Raw genomic sequence first — 23093 nt, 5'->3', positions numbered from 1 at the left:
GGCTACAAGCGTAGGGTACACCACTATGCTGTACCTATGGTATACATTTGACGCACAAGTATAAATCAGCCTTTTGTCATTGCCATAGGATATGCTTCTACAACCTCTGCTGGCTGTGACAGCCTACCGCACTATCTGCAAATCCACCAATTTTTGTGTTGTCTACAGACTTGCGAATCAAACCACTTACATTTTCATCCAAATCATTTTTGTATAGAAGTCACCTCTATGACTAGCCAATTTTATTGACTAACTCACTATGGATCCCATGTAACTTAATCTTTCTGGGCCAATTTATCATGAGGGACCTTGTCAAATGCTTTAATGGACAACATCCACTGCTCTACCTTCATCAATCTCCTTTAAATTACTAGTGTTCTAAGTAGGAATTTAGTTCAGTTAGAGTTAGCAGGGGAATGGGAACCAAATTACAACTAGAGGTAATGGGTTAAGAGTGAAAGATGAAATGTTTAAGGGAAACATGAGAGGAAGCGTCTTCACTCAAAGGTGTGAGAGCGTGGAGTCAGCTGCCAGTGCAAGTGGTGCATGTGAGCTGGACAGTGGCGCTATGGAGGGTTGTGGTCTGGGTGCAGGTTGGTGGGAGTAGGCAGTCTAAATGGTTTGGCATATACTAGATGGGCTGAAGGGGCTATTTCTTTGATTTTTTTAATGACTCTAGACTAATATAGTCTATGCTTTAGGCATACCCAGGAGTAAAAGTTGTTTGTTTTTTTTTTTGCTGCAGATGTTATAATGGACATGTTTCAGGCACCGGTGATTCCCGAATTGTCGCAAGTGGATGAAAATGTTAGTGCTTTTGTAGAGGAGCAAATGGAGGTACAAGATGGTGATTTTGGCACATATTGCAAAAAGGACAGTAAGTCTGCAAGAATATATCATTCTAATATTTCATGTTCATAGTTTATTTGAATTTTCTGATTTTTTTTTTTGGCTTGTTATCTTAGATGTACTGCAGTTTAGAATTAATTGTGATTTTGAAATAATTTCCTTTCTTTGTTCATTTCTAATGATCATTATTTGCCCAATTCATGAAGCAATACTAATGAGTTTTTGGAATGCAAGTTTATACTATTAAGATGAGTACCATCTTTTGGATTCTAGTCTAGTGTTATGCTGATAATGAACAACGACAAAATTTGTTTCTAATCTTCGTATTTTCTTTATTTCCTTGATCATCAAAATACTTCCAACACTTAAGGCATAGCCAGCCTACTATTGTCCAAATATTCAGTTTTAATTAAGGAATTGGGTGCTTCATTTAACATTTTTCTATTTTAAAGTTTAGCTTTCATTTTAGCATTACATGTTTACCAACAAATTTAATTTTATTTTCTGCCTATGGTTAATCATCTAGCATTTCCTCTTTGGAATATATAACGTATTGTGGCGACCCACTTTCTAGCGCACACGAACCGGCGCACGCCGGTAGAGAGGCCTGCCCCAAAAAGGGCGCCAGTCCATCTTCACCAGCAGGGGGAAAATCCCGCGTGCAGAAAGGGTCTGGGAATATGCATTCCCCACAGCAGTCCCGCCCGGGGAGGGCGGGAACGGGAAGGCTTTAAAGCAGGCCACGAAGTTTGAATAAATCTCTTTCATCACAACTCTAACTCACTGACTACGTGTGGTTATTTTAGCGCTGTGTGTAGCACACTGCTACAATTGGTGACTCCGACGGCCCAAACGATATTTGGACCAGAGATGACGGACACCGCATCTGTTTACGCAGTTTCGTTAAAACCGCCAAGCTTTTGGGCGCTGCGACCCCGTCTGTGGTTGGAACAGGCAGAAGCACAATTCCACATTCGGCAGATAACCTCGGAGTCCACTCGCTACTACTACGTGCTGAGCTCTCTCGACCAGGAGACAGCTGCACAAGTTGAGAAGTTTATACAGTCACCCCCGGAGGACAGCAAATACACAGCATTCAAAGCCCGGCTCATAAGGACTTTTGGACTCTCTCGGTGCGAACGAGCACGCCGCTTAATGCACCTGGATGGTTTGGGAGACAAGATGCCGTCAGCATTAATGAACGAGATGCCGGCCCTAGCTGAAGGACGCAAACCCTACCTCATGTTTGAGCAGGCGTTCCTAGAGCAACTGCCCCAGGACATATGCCTGCTGCTGTCCGACACAGATTTCAGCAACCCCCGGGAGGTGGTGGCCCGGGCAGATGTGCTGTGGAATGCCAGGAAAGAGAGAGGGGCACCGTCACACAGATCACCAAGCCGCGTGCCCAACGGCAGACCAGACCAGGCCCGGCAGCAGAGCCTACAAAACCCGGCGACGGGAGTGAGGAGCCCAACGAACAATGGTGCTTCTACCACCAGCGGTGGGGCACAGAGGCCCGCCACTGCAGACCACCCTGCAAATTCCCGGGAAATGCCAGGGCCAGCTGCTGCTGATGGCTACAGCAGCTGGCCATCAGGGCAGCCTCCTGTATGTCTGGGACAAGCAGTCGGGACGCTGCATTTTTGGTCGACACCGGAGCCGAGATCAGCGTCTTACCTCCGAGTTACGACACCCGCAACAGAGAACCGGGACCCACCGAGGGCCGCAAATGGCAGCACAATACGAACCTACGGCACCCGCACGGTGCAGCTACAGTTCAGCTCCAGCCGGTTCACGTGGGACTTCACACTGGCCGCTGTGGCCCAACCACTCCTGGGGGCGGATTTTCTGCGAGCTCACAGCCTGCTGGTTGACTTGCAAGGGAAGCGATTAGTCCATGCCAAGACTTTTCAAACATTCTCCCTGGGTGAAGCACAGTTGCCAGCCCCACACCTGGACTCCATCACGCCATCCGACAACGAATTCACCAGGGTCCTGGCGGATTTCCCATCATACTGACACCACAGTTCACGGCAGCCATGCCCAGACACGGAGTACAGCACCACATCTCGACCCAGGGACCACCTCTCCACGCCCGTGCTCGAAGGCTTCCCCCGGACAAGCTCCAACTGGCGAAGGAGGAGTTCAAGAAGATGGAGGAATTGGGGATCATGCGATGGTCCGACAGCCCATGGGCCTCCCCCCTGCACATGGTGCCCAAGGCAACGGGAGGCTGGAGACCATGTGGTGACTACCGCAGACTGAACGAGGCTACAACGCCAGACCGCTACCCTGTGCCACACATTCAAGACTCCGCAGCAAACCTACACGGCACAAGGATCTTTTCCAAGGTAGACCTCGTCCAGGGATACCATCAAGTCCCGGTGCATCCGGACAACATCCCCAAAGCAGCACTCATCACCCCGTTTGGACTTTTCGAATTCCTCCTAATACCGTTCGGTCTAAAGAATGCCGCACAGACGTTCCGGCGGCTAATGGATGCGGTGGGACGTGACCTGGACTTTGCATTCATCTATTTGGACGATATCCTCATAGCCAGCAGTAGTCGTCAGGAGCATCTGTCCCACCTCCGCCAGCTCTACTCCCGCCTGAGCGAATTCGGCCTTACTATCAACCCAGCTAAATGCCAGTTCGGACTCGATACCATCAACTTCCTGGGCCACAGGATTACTAAAGACGGGGCAACCCTGCTGCCCGCCAAGGTAGATGCGGTCCGCCACTTCCCCCAATCCAACACAATCAAAGGCCTGCAGGAATTCGTGGGTATGGTGAATTTCTACCACCGTTTCCTCCCCTCAGCAGCCCGAACCATGCGCCCCCTGTTCACTCTAATGTCAGGTAAGGGCAAGGACATTATCTGGGACGAAGAGGCCGCAGTCGCTTTCGTTAAAACCAAAGAAGCCTTGGCAAACGCCGCGATGCTAGTGCACCCCAGAACGGACGTTCCTACTGCCCTCACGGTGGACGCATCCAACACAGCAGTCGGTGGAGTGCTGGAGCAACTCATTGAGGGTCGCTGGCAACCCCTGGCGTTCTTCAGCAAACACCTACGACCACCTGAACTCAAATACAGTGCTTTCGACCGGGAGCTATTGGCACTATACCTGGCAATCCGACATTTCAGGTACTTCTTAGAAGGTAGGCCCTTCACTGTGTTCACGAAGGTGTCCAACATCTGGTTGTCCCGCCAGCAGTGACATCTGTCCTACATCTCTGAGTACACGACAGACATCCGGCATGTCTCTGGAAAGGACAACGTCATGGTGGACGCACTTTCCAGACCGACCGTACAGGCTTTGTCCCAGGGGGTGGACTATGCAGCACTGGCGGAGGCACAGCAGGCAGACGATGAGATCCCTAGTTACAGGACTGCAGTCTCCGGTTTGCAGCTTCAAGACCTCCCCGTAGGCCCAGGTGAGAGGACCCTACTATGTGACGTAGCTATCAGCCAACCCCGCCCCATCGCCCAGCAGCCTGGCACCGGCGGGTTTTCGAATCCGTTCATAACTTAGTGCACCCCTCCATTGGGACAACCGTCCGGCTGGTCTCCAACAGGTTCGTGTGGCATGGGCTTCATAAACAGGTCAGCGAATGGGCCAAAACGTGCATGCAGTGCCAAACGGCCAAGGTGCAGCGGCACACCAAGGCTCCACCGCAGCAGTTCGAACCCACCCGCCGGAGGTTCGACCACATTCATGTGGATATCGTGGGGCCCCTGCCAGTGTCACGAGGAGCGCGGTACCTCCTAACTATGATAGTCCAGTTCACCAGATGGCCAGAGGCAGTCCCGCTCACCGACACCACCTCCGAATCCTGCGCCCGATCACTGATCGCAACCTGGGTAGCACGCTTTGGGGTACCGGCCCACATTACCTCCGACAGGGGCGCCCAGTTCACCTCCAGCCTGTGGTCAGCTATGGCCAGCCTTTTAGGATCGCAGCTACACCACACAACTGCCTACCACCCACAGTCGAACGGACTAGCGGAGCATTTCCACCGTCACCTGAAGTTGGCTCTTATGGCCTGCCTGGAAGGGCCTAATTGGGTGGACAAACTTCCCTGGGTCCTGCTCGGAATCCGCACGGCACCCAAGGAGGATCTGCACACCTGGTCGGCCGAGTTGGTGTACGGCGCACCCCTGGTCGTCCCAGGAGAGTTCATACCAGCCCCAAGGGGGCAAGAGGAAGAACCCTCAGCAGTCCTGGACAGACTATGGGAGAGGCTCGGTAACCTGGCCCCCATACCCACTTCACAGCACGGACAGAGCCTGACCTGCGTACCCAAAGACCTGCAGAACTGTAAGTTTCTTTTTGTACGACGGGGCGGACACTGGTCACCGCTACAGCGGCCCTACGAGGGGCCATTTAAGGTGATCAGAAACAACGGGTCCACGTTCGTGCTGGACATTGGGTGGGGAGAGGAGGTTTTCACGGTGGACCGACTCAAACTGGCCCATGTGGACTTGGCGCAGCCGGTCCAGGCTCAGGCACCGCGGCGCAGGGGCAGACCTCCCAAACAGAGGCCGATCCAGACTGTGGACATTGGGGGAGGTATCGCCGGCTCTGGGAGGGTGGGGGGTTATGTGGCGACCCACTTTCTAGCACACATGAACCGGCGTGCGCCGGCAGAGAGGCCTGCCCCAAGAAGGGCACCAGGCCATCTTCACCAGCAGAGGGAAAATCCCATGCGCGGGAAAGGTCTGGGAATATGCATTCCCCACAGCAGTCCCGCCCAGGAAAGGCGGGAACGGGAAGGCTTTAAAGCAGGCCGCGAAGTTTGAATAAATCTCTTTCATCACAACTCTAACTCACTGACTACGTGTGGTTATTTTAGCGCTGTGTGTAGCACACCGCTACAGTATACCAGTAAATGAGAGTGTTTAATATACCTTTTCTATTTAAAATGAGATTGAAATAGGACAAAATTTAAACAAAATTGAACAAAATGCATTCTCCATCTCCATCTGAGATGAGAGAACAATGAAATCGTATATATTCCCAAAAAATCAAAATGAAGACATTTTACAATATCTGCAGGAATAACATTTCACTGGATGCCAACAGACAAATGGGGTCAGAAAATCATTGGTTCAGTTGCCTGCTATGGATCTTAACATAGAAACGTAAAAAACCTACAGCACAATACAGGTCCTTCGGCCCACAAAGCTATGCCGAACGTGGCCTTACCTTAGAAGTTACCTTGAGATACCCATAGCCCTCTATTTTTCTAAGCTCTATGTACCTATTCATGAGTCTCTGAAAAGACCCTATCGTATCCATCTCCACCACTGTTGCTGGCACCCCATTCCACTCATTCACCACTCTGCATTTTTTTTTTTTAAAAAGACAAACTTACCCCTGACATCTCCTCTGGACCTACTTCCAAGCACCTTAAAACTATGCCCTCTCGTGCTAGTCATTTCAGCCCTGGGAGAAAGCCTCTGACTATCCACACAATGAATGCCTCTCATCATTTTATACACCTCCATCAGGTCACCTCTCATCCTCTGCGACTCCAAGGAGAAAAGGTCGAGTTCACTCAAACTAATCTCATAAGGCATGCTCCCCAATCCAGGCAACATCCTTGTAAATCTCCTCTGCACCCTTTCTATGGTTTCCACATCCTTTCTGTAGTGAGGTGACCAGAACTGAGCATAGTACTCTAAGTGGGGTCTGACCAGGGTCCTATATAGCTGCAACATTACCTCTCTGCTCTTAAACTCAGTCCCATGATTGATGAAGGCCAATGCACCGTATGCCTTCTTAACCACAGAGTCAACCTGCGCAGTAACTTTGATTGTCCTATGGACTTGGACCCCAAGATCCCTCTAATCCTCCACACTGCTAAGGGTCTTGTCACTACCATTAATATTATATTCTGCCATCATATTTGACCTATCTAATTGAACCATTTCACACTTATCTGAACTCCATCTGCCACTTCTCAGCCCAGTTTTGCATCCTATCAATGTCCCACTGTAACCTCTGACAGCCCTCCGCACTATCCACAACACCCACAATCTTTGTGTCATCAGCAAATTTACTAACCCATCCCTCCACTTTCTCATCCAGGTCATTTATAAAAATCATGAAGAGTAGGGGTCCCAGAACAGATCCCTGAAGCACACCAATGGTCACTGACCTCCATGCGGAATATGACCCATCAATAACCACTCTTTGTCTTTGGTGGGCAAGCCAGTTCTGGATCCACAAAGCAATGTCCCCTTGGATTCCACGCCTCCTTACTTTCGCAATAAGCCTTGCATAGGGTCCCTTATCAAATGCCTTGCTGAAATCCATATACACTACATCTACTGCTCTACCTTCATCAATGTGTTTAGTCACATCCTCAAAAAATTCAATCAGGCTCATAAGGCACAACCTACCCTTGACAAAGCCATGCTGACTATTCCTAATCACTTTATGCCTTTCCAAGTGTTCAAAAATCCTGCCTCTCTGGATTTTCTCCATCAACTTAGTTCATATATTATTTCAAATACATAGTCTGATAGTTCATTGATTTTGGAGGGATTGGTTAAAATTCAAGCTGTAGTTTGAATGAGAGAGAAAGTCCCTGTCCACCTCCCCTTAAAGATTGACATCAAAGATTCATAGGACTTTTGAAAGAGCAAAATAGTTATCCTGGTATCATAAGCAACATTTCTCCTTTAACCAAAACTAACATACAGTATAGGCATGAGTCAAGAAGAGGTAAAGTAACATTAGGTAGGTGGATAAGAGGAGCTCCAAGAATTCAGAAAACTCAATGCCATCCAGAACAAGAGTTTGTTGCTCCACCCACAATCCTAAAGAAAGAGGCCATTTAGCCTCTCTGGAGCATGCCAGATCCCAGGGCATCACCGTTCACCCTTCCTCATTTTCTCTCAACTGTGCAACTTATTTCCTCTCTCATATCCATCAATTCCCCTTTAATTTGTTTGTCATATACCTACACACAGAGTAATTTATAGTAGCCAATTAACTGATAGTGTATCTTTGGAATGCAAGAATTTCGGCGTGAACTTGCATGGACCAAAGGACCTGTTTCAGTGCTGTCCTTTTCTGTGACTCAGAAGGAAATTTGAACAACTAGCAGAAACCCATAAAGCTTACCAGGAAAGAATGCAAACTTCAGTCAGATGAAGTAAGGATTGAACCCAAATGCTCAGAGCTGTGAGGCAGCAGTGCTAGTTGCTGAGCCACTGTTTACTCCATTCTTGGCTGCCATTTGAAGAATTTTTGGCGATTCTTTCAAAACAGGCAATGTTACCATCAAAAGGCAGGTGGTAAGCTGGCAGGTGAAAATGCTAGAGCCTGTTTTCCCACTAAATTGTACCCTTTCCTAACTTTACCACATTGGTCTTTTGTTCCTGGGTCCAAGTATACAACCTCCCTACCTAACTAATACTAGCCATCTTTATTGTGCCTACTAACTGGTCCAAAATGATGTCTCACTGTGAGCATTTGCAGTTAGGTGAAATAAATGAACTGGTAATTATTGTTTGTTTTCTCTGCAAGCTACTGTTGCCAGCAAAATGAGTACTTAACTTTTAATATCCCGTTTGTACTATTACATTGACATTTTGGTAGTTGCTATTACTAGGGAAATGGTGCTTGGGAACCTGAAAGATCTGAAGGTAGATTAGTCACCTGCACTTGATGGACTACACCCCAGGGTTCTAAAAGAGATGGCTGAAGAGATTGTGGAGACATTAGTAATGATCTTTCATTAGTAACTAATTAACAGATTCTGACATGATTCTGGAGAACTGGAAAATTGCAAATGGCACTCCACTCTTTTGAGAGAGAGCGAGAGAGAGGAAAAAAAAGAAAAATTATAGGTCAGTTAGCTTGACCTCATTGGTTTGGAAGATGTTGGAGTCAATTGTTAAGGATGTGATTTTGGGATACTTGGAGACACATGATAAAGTAGGCCATAGTGAGCATGGTTTCCTTGGGAAAATCTTGCCTGACAAATCTCTTGGAATTCTTTGAAGAAGTAGCAAACAGGATGGACAAATGAACATCAGTTGATGTAGTGTGCTTGATGTAGTGTCAATAAAGGCCTTTATTGACAAGGTGCCGCATAGGAGGCTGCTGAACAAGAGCCCAGGGTGTTACAGGAAAGATACTAGCATGATGGAGCATTGGCTGATTGGTATGAGGCAGAGTGAGGGAAAAAGGGAGCTTTTTCAGGTTGGCTGCTGGTGACTAGTGGAGTTCCACAGGGGTCTGTGTAGGAACTACTTGTTTTTACGTTATATGCCAACGATGTGTATGATGAAATTGATGACTTTGTGGCCAAATTAGTGGATAGATTGGGGCGGGGGGAGGGGGGGAGAGACAGGTAGTGTTGAGGAAGCAGAGTCTGCAGAAGGACTTAAGCAGATTAGGAGAATTTGCAAAGAAGTAGCAGATGGAACACAGTGTCGGGAAATGTACGGTCATGCACTTTGGTAGAAGAAATAAGTGTAGACTATTCAAAAAGTGGGGAAAATTCAGAAATCTGAGGTGTAAAGGGACTTGTGAGTCCTCGTGCAGGATTCTTTGTAGGTTAATTTGCATGTTGAGTCGGTGGTAAGGAAGGCAAATGCGATGTTGGCATTCATTTCAAGAGGACTAGAATATGAAAGCAAGGATGTAATGCTGAGGCTGTATAAGGTGCTGATGAAGCCTCATTTGGAATAGTGTGCAGATTTGGGGTCCTTATTTAAGAAAGGATGTGCCTACGTTGCAGATGGTTCAAGAGAGCTTCAGGAGAGTGATTCCAGGAACGAGAAGGTTTATCATATGAGAGTGACTGAAGGGCTTGGACCTGTACTCACTGGAATTTAGAAGAATGAAGGGGGGAATCTCACTGAAAACTATCAAATGTTGAAAGGCCTGGATAGAATGGATGTGAAGAACATATTTCCTGTGGTGTTAGAGTTCAGGAACAGAGAGCACAACCTCAGAATAAGGGGACGTCAATTTAGAACAGAGATGAGGGGGAATTTCCTTAGCCAGAGGGTGGTGAATCTGTGGAATTCATTGCCACTGGTGACTGTGGAGGCCAGGTCACTGGATGCATTGAAAACAGGGGTTGATAGGTTCTAGTCGGGGTGTGAAAAGTTGTGGGAGAATGCATGAGAATGGGTTTGAGAGGGAAATCGGTCAGCCATGATGAAATGGTGGAGCAGACTCTGGGCTGAATGGCCTAATTTTGCTGCTATGTCTATGTGTGTAATCAGAGGAAATTGGGGTAGTGTTGGTATCTAGTGAGAACCCTCTTTGATCGTAAATTACGAGAAAGCACCAAGCAAGAGTCTCACTAAATCCATCAATAGCATTGGATAAAATAATACTGGTGAAACATTTCAATGTTTATCTTTTAATATGGATTTTCTCATTACTGTATCTTTATCCTTGTATCCAAAAATCATGAGTGCAGGACTTAACAGCATTTTGTGTTGTTTTTTTACAGTAATATCACATTTTTTTCCCCAAGATATCCATCGATCCCTGGAAATTGTGGGTATGAACTTTGCTCCATCTTCCACTGTCCCATTTTCAATCTTTGAAGATGATGGTGCTGTAAATAGGTATTGGGAACTACTTCTTGCAATGTTTTATTAAAAATGTGTTCCTGGTTGACTCATTTTGTTTAAATTAACTTTGCTATATTGCAGCATAAGGAATACTCTAACCAGCAAACCTATAGCATCAAGACCACTGGGAGAACTGTCTGAAAGACAAATCACAAATAAAGTAAAGGTAAAGCTTCTGTATTTTGTTACCCAACTAACATTAAATGTTAGTTTAAATGACACTTTCCCTCGAAAGTAAGTGGAATGTCATATTATCTAGTTTAGCTCTGCAATGGTGTTGAAGCTCAAATGTTCCAACAGCAGGGGGGAAAAAAATACTACTACTGCCTGAGCCAAGCTGACAGCAGAGTGGTGCAGCTGGCAAGGCTGCTGCCTCACAGCACCAGAGATCTGAGTTTAATACTAACTTAAGGTGTAGTTTGTTAGGCATTTGCACATTCTTGCTCTGGTTGTGTGGATGGTCCAATCTCCTCCCACATCCTAGTGTATGGGGGTAGGTTCTTGAAGGGGTTGGTGAGAATGGTGGGAGAAAAAAAATTAAAATGGGTGGTTGACACCCAGTACAGTTGGTGGGTTATAAGAGCTTGTCTCTCTCTGTCTCTCTGTCTCTCTGTCTCTCTGTCTCTCTGTCTCTCTGTCTCTCTGTCTCTCTGTCTCTCTGTCTCTCTGTCTCTCTGTCTCTCTGTCTCTCTGTCTCTCTGTCTCTCTGTCTCTCTGTCTCTCTGTCTCTCTGTCTCTCTGTCTCTCCAGAACTGTAAGAGAGGTGATGAAATTTATCTTGAAGTTGCTTAGTACCGACCAAACATCAAATATATCTTGGTCAAGCACCTCCTGAGTAATTCTAGTTAAGAATTCCGTAAATAAAATCACTGGGATAATCTTTCTCAGATTTACTGAAGAGGTATTCCATTTATGCTTGTATCTCTCCCGTGTGTTTAGTAAATATTTTCTTTTTTTTTTGGTTTAAGCCACTTTATGATGTCACATGATCATTGTGATAAAAAATTTTCCCCCACCTCTGACACTGAATGACGAGTAAAACATTGTTTTACTAATTCAGTGTTTTTCAGTGTAGGGCATGAATAATGATTTTAAAAAAAAATTGTCCCAGTAAACTGGCAATATTGCCACAGTTCACTTGCTAGGAAAGTTGTGTGACATGTATAAATCTTTTTGTTATCTAACTTGCTTTTTCAATTTTTGCTCAGGAAATAAATGAGCAAGCTATTTGGGCTGTGTGTGATAACAAAACGCTGGCGATAAATCCAAATGTCACAGAGGATTTTACCTTTGCGGCACCATTAGCATCAACTCCTTTCTATGGGGTCTCACAGCATCCAAAGCGAGATTCTGAGGAATGTAGTGAACGTAATGTTCCCTTTTATGGTGAAGGTCAACAAGGTAAGCAAGGATTGTATACTTCGAAGTTCTAGGCTGTGAAAACTCTCTTATTTACTCTGTCATAGAAATGTAGTTATTAACTTTAAATCTTCTTTTAGAGAAAACACAAATTAAAAATCATGAGTTCACGGTTCTTCGTTCATTGGAAGAGGAATGCATTCAGCATGCCAAACACAGAAAACTTGGGTAGGAATTTAAAGTTGCTCAATTTTATCTGAAATATTGGGATTTAATTTTAAAAGATCTTTAGATTTATTATTATTCTTTGTAGAATTTTCAGAAAAAAATTGTTTTAAGAAAATTTTAGAATTGTAAAATTTGATATTTACATAACTTGCATAAATAAAATGGTGTACTCAGGGAAACAGTAATCTCCCTAGGTAATTGTTCCTCAATCAAAACAAACTTTATTGGTGATCATCATATATTTTCTTCCCCCACCAACACCTTCCCCTGTCCCTATCAAATTTTGTACAGTTCAGTTCAGGATCTGGGCTTCGAACCCATCAATCACTTAACAGACCCTCCTTTTGTCCTTGGCATTAATCGGAATTCATCCAGTGAACTGCCAATCTCTGAGGAATTTCCGGTGGTTGAGAAGAGACCAGAGTCGTGCACACTGCCTAGTCCTGAAGAAGAATGTCTCAAACCTGAACAGTCATTTTGTTGTCTAAAGGAAATGCACTGCAGTGATCTACAGTTTGATGAGGAGCCGAACGAAACTCCAAACGAGACTGGTAAATTTGGCTGTTCACCTCATGCTTCTTATAAGTAGGAGAATTGTAAATGTGCATGAGGATCTTTTTAATTTCATTGAATTTTCCACAAGAGTGGAATTAGCATTAAGTTCTTTCTTGAGTTCTAATCTTTCTAAATATTCTTAAACAGTGCACTTGTTTAGTTTTGTACAAAATGTTCAAGGCATTACAAACGAGATTGTGAGTGGTTGAGATTGGCAGTAGAGAGTTGAAGTACTGAGGTGAAGAAGTCTGCATTTAGCTAGAAAATTCCATGTGATTAGAATAAACTGTTTAAACGCTCCATTTGATGTGACAGTTGAAAGGCTGCAAATGGGGCAAAATAGTAGGTTTTAAGGTTAAGGAAGCTGTAATTTTCTGCATTGGGTGTTGGAGTCATTCTTGGTTACTGGCAAGTCATTGTTGGTTACTGACAAAGTGATAAGTTAAATGTGGAAGATTATGAACAGCTATGTTTATGGCAAAATCAAAGAAATTGGATAATTCAATTCAAAGTTGATGAGAAATAAAACCTTAAGATATGGGAGCTGTATTAGGCTATTTGGCCCATTGAGTCTGCTCTGCCATTTCATCATGGCTGATCCATTTTCCCCCTCATCCCCAATCTCCTGCCTCCTTCCCGTATCTCTTCATGCCCTGACTAATGAAGAATTTATCAACTTGTGTCTTAAATATACTTAATGATTTGACCTCCACAGCTGCCTGTTGGAAAAAATTCCAAGATTCACCATTCTCTAGCTCAAGAAATTCCTCCTCATCTCCATTCTAAAAGGATGCCCCTTCACTCAGAGGCTGTCTCGTTAGATTCCCACACCATAGGAAACATCCTCTCCACATGCACTCCATCGAGGCCTTACAACATTCCATAGGTTTCATTGAGGTCACCATTCTTCTAAATTCCAGTAAATACAGGACCAGATTCATCAAACGCTCTTCATATGACAAAGCCTTTCAATCCCAGAATAATTTTCATGAACCTGTTTTGGACCCTCTCCAATGTTAGCACGTCATTCCCTAGATGAAGAGCCCAAAGCTGCTCACTATACTCCGTGAGGCCTCACCAGTGCTTTATAAAGCCTCAACATTACATCCTTGCTTTTATAGGAGGAGGAGAAGATGGCGGCGCGACGCAGCGCGCAGCGGCCACTCCAGTGAATGGTATCTGTTATCTGTCAAGTAGGGTGCCGTGCACAATCCTGATTTGACGGAGGCAGACGTGAGAGTACGGAGGAGCATCCGGAGAAACTTCTGAAGTGCCGCCTTCGCTGCTGCTGCTACTGTGTGGTCCAGAATCTCCAGCGGAGAAGGCCCCGAGTCTTTGGCTTTGCTTGTTGCTTGGCAGCTGGGACAGGATTGAAGCGCTCGGCAGAGATGGTGCTTGGTGCTCAGTGCCGGAGGGCTGGTCGGAGGCTTGAAGTTTTCGGACGAACTCAGAGTCGGCTGTGGTCAGGTGCTTCCAATGCATCGGCAGTTGTTGGCGCCTGGAGGTTTATGGCAGGGAGAGTTTCTCCCTTTTGCCGCCTGCTATCGGGACTATCGGGAGTCGATCGGAACTTGGAGACTTTTTTTTACCGTGCCCATGGTCTGCTCTTTATCAAATTATGGTATTGCTTTGCACTGCTGTAACTATATGTTATAGTTATGTGGTCTTGTCAGTGTTAGTCTTTGCTTTGTCCTGTTTTTTTTTGTGATATCACTCTGGATTGATATTGTGTCATTTCTTAATGCATGCATTTCTAAATGACAATAAACGAGGACTGAGTGTCCTCATAATCTATTTTAGTCGTCTTGAAATGAATGCTAGCATCACATTTGCCTTCCTCACCACAGACTCAACCTGCAAATTAGCCTTCAGGGAATCCTGCACAAGGACTCCCAAGTCACTTTGCTCTACGGATTTTTGAATTTTCTCTCTACTTAGAAAATAGTCTTCTCTTTTATATCTTCAATCAAAGTGCATGACCATACACTTCCCGACATTGTAGTCCATCTTCCACTTCTTTGCCCGTTCTCCTAATCTGTCCAAGTTCTTCTGTAGCCTGACTTCCTGACTATGGGCTATTTTATCTTGTGCCTTCAAGTACCCTGAAACCATGTACTTAACAATCTACTCCAACATCTTCCCAACCTCTGAGGTCAAGCTAACTGGCCTGTAATTTCCTTTCTTCCTTGAAGAGTGGACTGACATTTGCAGTTTTCCAGTCCTCTGGAGCCATGCCAGAATCAATTGATTCTTAGAAGATCATTTCTAATGTTTCCACAATCTTTTCAGCCACCTCTTTCAGAACCCTGGGGTGTATAGCATCTGGTCCAGGCAACTTATCTATCTTCAGAGCTTTCAGTTTCCCAAGAGTCTTCTCCTTAATAATGGCAACATTACACACCTCTGCCTGCTGACACTCTCAAACTTCTGGCATACTGCTAGTTTCTTCCACAGTGATGTAAAGTTCTTACTCATTTTGTCTGCCATTTTCTTGCCCCCATGACTACCTCTCTGGTATTATTTTCCAGCAGCTGATATTCACTCTTGCCTCTCTTTTACACTTTATGTATCTGAAGAAACTTTAGGTATCCTCCAGCTTAACGTCATATTCCATCTTTTCCTTAATGACTTTTTCAGTTGCTTTTGGTTTTTAAAAGCTTCCTAATCCTCTAACTTCCCACTAATTTTTGCTCTATTATATGCTCTCTCTATGGCTTTTATGTTGGCTTCAATTTCTCTTGTTAGCCACGGTTGTATCATCTTGCCTTTAGAATACTACTTCCTCTTTGGGATGTATATATCCTGCACCTACCAAATTGCTTCCAGCAATTCCAGCTATTGTCGCTCTGCTGTCATCCCTGCCAGTGTTCTTGTTCCAATCAATTTTGGCCATTTCCTCTCTGATGGCTCTGTAATTTTCTTTATTCCACTTTCATACTGATACATCTGACTTCAGCTTCTCCTCAAATATTATGATCACTTGTCCCTAAGGGTTCCTTTACTTTAAGCATTTTAATCAATTCAGGTTCAATGCTCAACACCCAATCCAGAATAGCGGATCTGCTAGTGAACTCATCCATGAGCTGTTCAAAAAAACCATCTCGTAGACATTCTAGAAACTCCCTCTCTTGGAATCTAGCATCAGCCTGATTTTCCCCAATCTACCTGTATATTGAAATTCCATGTGACTATTGTAGTATTGCCCTTTTAGCATGCATTTTCTAACTCCAGTTGTAATTTGTAGACCACATCATTACTACTGTTTGGTGGTCTTTTTACCCTTGCAGTTCTTAGCTCCACCCACAACGATTCAACACCTCCTGTCCTTATGTCAGTCTTTCTAATGATTTGATTTCAGTTTTTATCAACAGAGCCACACCACCCCTCTGCCTACCTGCTTGTCCTTTCGATACAATCCTTGGACGTTAAGCTCCCAGTAGTGCAGTGTTGTTTATTTTCTGGTGTAACTTGTGTAATTTATGTTTACCATGTTTGTATTGTCCACTGTTGCTTCTGCAAAACGTAAATTTTCATGACATTTATACTCTGGGTACATGTGCCCATGATGACAAAGTTGAACATTATTCAATTATATTGTGGAAATTAGAGCTGAGAGATTTTGTTGGGTCTAATGGCCTGATTCTCTTCCATAACTGATCAATGAAAAAGATAGTGTTAGTGAGGTGGTAGTTGTGATACCAATCTAAGTTTAGGATATAAAGGATATCAAGAGTTAGTGTCTCTGATGCAGTTTAAACTATGTGGTCGCTGAGGATGGCCAATGGCTGAAGTTTATTTTTGTAAAATTCGTATCTCTGGCGTCAAATATGCAGCTGCACAGCATAAAATTCAGTGATGTATATTGTCATGCTTGGGGGTGGGACTGAGTGGAAGAGAGTGAAGAACAGGAATTACTGAGCTCGATGGTAGGGAGGCTAGTGCTCGTGATTAAGCTGGCTGAGTCTACGCCTCTAACGCTTTCCCCAATCCTGTATTTTGGTGCCTCCATACCAGACGGTGATGTGACTAGTCAGAATACTCCGCACGGTACGCCTGTAGAAATTTTCTAGAGTCTAGGTCACATACCAAATCTACTCAAACTCCTAAGGAAATAGAGCTGCTATCTTTATAATTGCAACATTATGGTGGGCCCAGAATAGATCTTCAGAGATGTTGACATTCAGGAACTCGAAGCTGCTCACCCTTATCAGTGCTGATCTCTTAATGAGGACTGCTGTGTTCTTCCAATTTCCCCTTCCTGAAATCCACAATCAATTCCTTAGCCTTACTGATGTTAAGTTCAAGGTTGTTGTTGCAACATCACTCAACCAGCTGATCCATCTCACTCATGCACACCTTTTCGTTGCCATCTGAGGTTCTACAAGCAAGTGGTATCACTGGCAAATTTATAGATGGCATTTGAGCTGTGCCAGGCCACACAATCAGTAGAGTAGAGAAGTGGGCTGAGCCTACATCCTTGATTGGCCGTGTTGATGGTCAGTGAACAGATGTCACTTCAGATCTGCGCTGTCTGCTCTTCCGAGGAGGAAGTCAAGAATCCAACTGCAGAGACAGGTAGAGAGGCCCAGGTTTTGAAGCTTGTTGATTAATACCGAGGGGATGATGACACTGAATGCTGAGCTGTAATCAGTAGGCAGCAGCCTGACACAGGTATTGCTGCTGTCCAAGTGGAGAGCCAGTGAGATTCATCCGCTGTAGACCTATTGTATCATTAGGCAAATAGCAGAGGGCCCTCGCTCTTGCTCAGGCAGGATTTAATTGTCACCGTGACCATCCTCTCAAAGCACCTCATCACAGTAGATGTGGGTGCTGTTAGTGACGATCACTGAGGCAGCTCACCCTGCTTTCTTGCACACCAGTATGATTGATACCATTCTAAAGCAGGTGAGAACCTCCAACCGCAGTAGTGAAAGGTTGAAGGTGTCCTTGATTAGCACAAGTTTTCAGTGCCCTGTCACATACACTATCAGGGCCTATTGTTTGTGAAGGTTCACCAACTTGATGGATGTTTTGAGATTGGCCTCTGAGATGAATGTCAGAGTCAGGTCTAATATCACTGGCATATGTCATGAAACTTGTTTTGCGGCAACAGTACATTGCAGTACATAACAGTACATTGCTTGTCTGAGGAATATGGTGGTGCGATGCAGCTTGCAGCGGCCACTCCAGTGGTGATGTCTGTTATTTGTCAAATATGGTGCCGTGCACAATCTTGATTTGATGGAGACGGACGTGAGAGCACGGAGGAACATCTAGTAAAACTTCTGAAATGCCTGCTTCGCTGCTGCTGCTACTGTGTGGTCCAGAATCCCCAGAGGAGAAGGCCCCGAGTCCTCGGCTTTGCTTGTTGCTCGGCGGCCGGGGCGGGGTTGAAGTGCTCGGAGGGGCTGGTCGGAGGCTGGAAGTTTTCGGAGGGACTTAGAGTCCGCAGCGGTCAGGTGCTTCCAATGGTGCTGCATCAGGGAGTTGGCAGCGCTTGGAGGTTCATGGCGGAGAGAGTTTCTCCCTTTTGCCGCCTGTGTGGGATGATGAGCCTATCGGGACTTTGAGGCTTTTTTTTTTACCGTGCCCATGGTCTGCTGTTTATCAAATTATTGTATTCTGTTGTAACTATATGTAATTATGTCAGTTTTAGTCTTGGTTTGTCCTGTGTTTTCTTGTGATATCATTCTGGAGGAACGTTGTATCATTCTTTAATGCATGCGTTTCTAAATGACAATAAACAAAAATTGAACTGAATAATTAACCTATAAATTATAATAAGTATATATTAAAATTAAATAAAAGTGTAGTGTTCATGGGTTCATTGTCCATTCAGAAATTGGATGTAGTGGATTACCAGATGATGCAGGGATTCACCCAGGTATCATTTTATTCTCTTTCAAAATGTGTATAAAAGATGTTCAGCTCTTCAGGCAGTGAAGCATTGCAGTTGTTGATGATATTAAATTTCTCCTTGTGGGATGTAATGGTAAATGATGCCACTGGTAACGTGCATCCACTTATGTTTTAGTCCTTCGTCTGTCAGTCGATCACACCTGCATGTACAGGATGGCACAGTAAGCAATCTTGGTGGTGTAAGAGTGGTCAAATATGTTGGTCGTCTTGTTCTGCAGGTGACATTGAGAATAGTTGGTCAGAGATTTCTTCCAGCTGGCCTGGTTGAAGTCCCCTGCAGTGATTGCGAAGGCACCAGGCTGTGTTGTCTTGTGACTCCTGATCATGGTGCTCAGCTTCACCAGTGCCAGCTCTGTGGTGGCCAGGGCTGGAATGTACACTTGCAGCCAGGATGATGGTGGAAAACTCCGGCAGATATAAAGGATGACACTTGACTGCTTGATGTTCCAGGTGGTGGTGGTGGGGGGGGGAGGGGTGGTGAGCAAGCAGGACTGAGACAGAACCACCACATCTGTGCACCTCCTTCGGCTGTCCATTGATTTTCGATGTTGACTGTGTCATGTACCCCGTGACGGGTTAAAGAACCAGCAGAAATGGAAGACACTTTGGAGTCCAGTATTGCTATTAACTAATATTATTTATTAGTAATTACGCAATACAGTAATATGAAATCAGATATATAAAACAGGTTAGCAATGATTATACATAAGTAAGTATGAAAACCAAGCTCCTTCAAGTCTAGGGGTAAATAGGTAGTCTTACGATTATGAGTAAAGTTCAGTTCATGGTATTGAATTGAGTAGTGATGGGGGGAGAGAGAGAGAGATTTGAGTCTTCAGGTGAGCTGACGCTGTCGATCTTCCCGTTGTCCTCCAAAACCCTTTAGAAGTCACTGACTGTGACCAAAACAAAGGGGACCGTTCTTCTGTGGTGGAATTATCAACTCAGGCGAGAGTTGGACACACAAACAACTCTCCACTGGTCACTCCCTTTTCACACTGCGAGAGCCACTGATCAATCTCCCAAAACCCACTTTTTTTGTGGGCACAACAAAGCTCATTCGGTGTCCAAAGCCATGTGTCTGTCCGTTTATCATCTGACCTTTTATTTATCTCACCGTGCCAAATACTGTCAATCAAACAGCTCCTCCCTTATCTGTCTGTAAGAAAACAGAAGCTGAACTCAGTGTCCTTGTAAAAATGTAAACATGCTGCCAAAAAATCCATAACATCATCCAAAGCTATCTTCGTCTCTCTCTCTTAAAAACAAAATGTTGGTGTTAAATAACTCTCTCTTTTTAACAAGGTGTTTGTGTTGGGCACCTCTGTCTTTTCAGAAGCACAGTTCATAGGGGTAATTCAGGACCCCGTCACAACTGAGGCCTGGGTGAGGTTGTATGGAAGACCAGCAGTTGCCCATGCTGCAAGTCTCCCCTCTCCACGCTACCAATGTTGTCCAAGGGAAGGGCACCGGTGTCATCGCAGAGCAATGTGTGGTTAAGTGCCTTGCTCAAGTACACAACACACTGCCTCAGCTGAGGCTCAAACTAGCGACCTTCAGATCACTAGACTGACACTTTAACCACTTGGCCACATGCCACATCTGTCCACCACAATTAGTTAATAAGCAAATGCCACCACTCCCTTTACCTGATGCTGCCATCTAGTCCATGTGATGGAAGGGGAAGCCCTCGGGCTGAAGTGCTGAGTCCTGTGTGCTGATAGTGAGCCATGTCTCTGTGAAGCAAAGTACACAGCATTACCTATGTCCCTCTGGTATTGCAATCTTGGTCTGAGATCTCCAGATTTATTTTCCATGGACTGCTCATTAGCCATGAGGTAAGTAGGGATTGGGGCTTCAGAGGCCTGGATTTCAGTTTTATCTGCAGCCCAGCCTGGTGACTGCACATTTTTAAAGGGAAACCTCACTCACTACCTAGATGGTCTGCAGTCCAGAGTTTGCAATTTTTAAAGATGGATTTTTTTAATGCCTTGTAACAGTGTTGCTTACTGAAGTACTTATGACTGCAATTGTACTGTAGATTTCCTAAACGGGAATATTTGATGATTTTCTTCAGAGCTGTACACAAAGTTGGACTTTCTGGCTCCACCTTGATTTTAATATTCTTGCATAAGTTACTACGGTTAATTATGTTTGAAGCAAGTAATAAAATCACAGATATTAGCAATGTATAGTTATGTTCATGAATAATACAACTGTCAGAGCAAACATTGCTGTAAAAACTAAATGAATGGGAAAATTTGAGAGTCTTCCAGCACAATGTTGGATTAGATTTAATGACTGGTTATACAGGAGAGGTTTATGCAACATAGTCTAAAATATAGTTTTTATTTTCTTCTTGTCATTCTAATTTGCAAGAACTTAAAATATTTTACTAAGGATTCTACACTATGTAAATTTGAAAATCTATTAAATATATCTTGGTTTGTTTTGGAAGCATTTACCAGTATTTGTTTTTAAAGTAGAACTGCTACAAAACTATAAGTTTACTGGGTTACTTAAAATCTATAAATTTATGGAAAGGGAAGTGACTGAAACTGCAATGAAAACTTCTGGAAATACAGTCAAGTCTGAATAGTAGGTGGTGGGGAAAGATGTACTTCTGCCAGAATATTTTCCCATTTGCTGATAAACCTTGATGTTTAGTGACCTAGCATGAGAGTTGTTTAGAAATAAAATATCTTTACTTGCGAGTATATATCAGAAAGCAATGAGTTATTTGTTTATCCACAATTATGTGTTGTTAATAAATACTTGATCTCCTTGCATCAGTCCCCTTTTACAGTTTGGTCTCAGATATCAACTGGCTCCCAGCACATTACAGTGATTCAACATAGTGTAGAGCTGCACAGTGCTCCTGCCAGCACAAGTGGCTATCTGGGTTTGTACAGAAGTTCGATAGCTAGTGTGGTTCAGCCTTCAGGCTCGGGTTTCAAAGATACAACTGAAAATTGATATTCTGAATGTTTTGACATTTTCAATCTAAAATAGCAATGAAATATTAAAATTACAATTGAAGTTTAAAAGTAAGTAGCGTCCTCAAAATTTGCATTGGTCACATCACACTTGGAGTTTTGTGAGTAGTTTGAGCCCCTTGTCTAAGAAAAGATGAGCTGGCACTGGAGAGGGTCCAGAGGAGGTTCACGAGAATGATGTATTGTTTGCCGGAGTTTAGAAAAATGAGGCAAGATCTCATTGAAACCAATCAAATGTTGAAAGGCCTAGATAGACTGGATGTAGAGAGGATGTTTCCTATAGTGGGGGAGTCTAGGACCAGAGGGCATAGTTCAGAATACAGGGATGTCCCTTAGAACAGAGATTAGGAGGAATTTCTTCAGCTAGAGGGTAGTGAATCTGGAATTCATTGCCACAGATGGTGACAGGCGCCACATCATTGGGTATATTTAAAGAAGAGTTTGATAGGTTCTTAATCTCAGGGCATCAAATGTTCCAGGGTGAAGGCAGGAGAACAGGATTGAAAGGTATAATAAATCAGCCATGGTGGAATGGCGGAGCTGATTGGATGGGCCAAGTGGCCTAATTCTACTCCTATGTCTTGTGTTTGTACCCATTTCTTCCCATTCATTTGGATAGAGCTGAATATCCTAATCTTCAACATGCAGAGATTGTGAAAGTTCATATTTGCATTGTTTTAGACTATGTGAAGGGTCCACCAATGCAGCATGAACAACTGGCTGCACAGATGGCACAGTCAAAGAAGTTGCTGCAAGTTTATGCATGCCACAGAGATGGATTTTGGGTTTTGCCCATTGGGAGCAGAGATGGATCCAATGAAAATGCTGATGGCTTCTAGGTGAAAATCTGCTTCATGATCTGGTGGAATAGGTCATTGCCTCAGTTTTGTTTTATCTGAACGGTGTGCCTTAGATTTAGAAATTTTTGGAGTCTAAGGCGGCCACTTTTTCTTGTGCCTATATTAATGCAAACAAAGCAAGTTTGAATGTATATCACTTCAAATGAATTTAAATTAGCAATGAAATGAGAGCTTCTTTTCCCCATCTGTCTGTCCAGGTGTAATCATTAAAAATCCTTGGGATAAGAATCTTATTGATGAACTTCTGTCAAATCTAACCAAACCACTGAGTTCCTACTCTTCTTTTATGACTTGCGAAGACAACATGCCTGCTGTAAGGCCAAGATCCAACATTCACTTGAGTAAGTTGCTGAACACACAAAAGTAACTTAAATAATTTGTATGTAGCCTGGGGAAAAGTACATACGCAGGACAACAAATACTTTTTCGAGTTTTAATTCCTTTATCTGTTTTAGATGTTTAAGTGTCAGAAGAGGGTCACAAAACAAAACGAATGAATTTACAACCAGTTCTTCCATTACAATCACAGTTTAACTTTCGATCCACGCCCTTGTGTATAAACAGAATTGCGTATGCGGTATAAAAATACCAGAACTAATACGGTAGTGGCAATCCTGAAGGAACACAATATAAATAACATCAGAATCACCCCAACCCTGTATCTTATACATAGCAACGAAAAATGTAAGTGAATACATCTCAACTAAGACGTACACACGT

At 44.1% G+C, this 23093-nt stretch overlaps 1 protein-coding gene across 2 annotated transcripts in view; it reads left to right on the top strand.

Moving 5' to 3' along the window:
* Positions 1–23093, top strand: part of bub1 (BUB1 mitotic checkpoint serine/threonine kinase) — a 63747-nt gene that overhangs the window by 31033 nt on the left and 9621 nt on the right. Inside the window, exons 13-19 of one of the 2 annotated variants that reach the window (XM_072246880.1) lie at positions 746–877; positions 10357–10450; positions 10538–10622; positions 11665–11857; positions 11956–12043; positions 12335–12594; positions 22571–22714. In XM_072246880.1, the coding sequence (XP_072102981.1) occupies positions 746–877; positions 10357–10450; positions 10538–10622; positions 11665–11857; positions 11956–12043; positions 12335–12594; positions 22571–22714 (996 nt within the window). Of the gene's footprint in view, positions 1–745; positions 878–10332; positions 10451–10537; positions 10623–11664; positions 11858–11955; positions 12044–12334; positions 12595–22570; positions 22715–23093 lie in introns of both variants that reach the window. The other variant, XM_072246871.1, reaches the window with a different exon arrangement.

Source organism: Mobula birostris, chromosome 2 (genome assembly GCF_030028105.1).
Source record: "Mobula birostris isolate sMobBir1 chromosome 2, sMobBir1.hap1, whole genome shotgun sequence".
Lineage (NCBI taxonomy): Eukaryota > Metazoa > Chordata > Chondrichthyes > Myliobatiformes > Myliobatidae > Mobula > Mobula birostris.
Note: the sequence above shows the minus strand (reverse complement) of the source record. Positions and strands in the feature narration are given on the sequence as shown.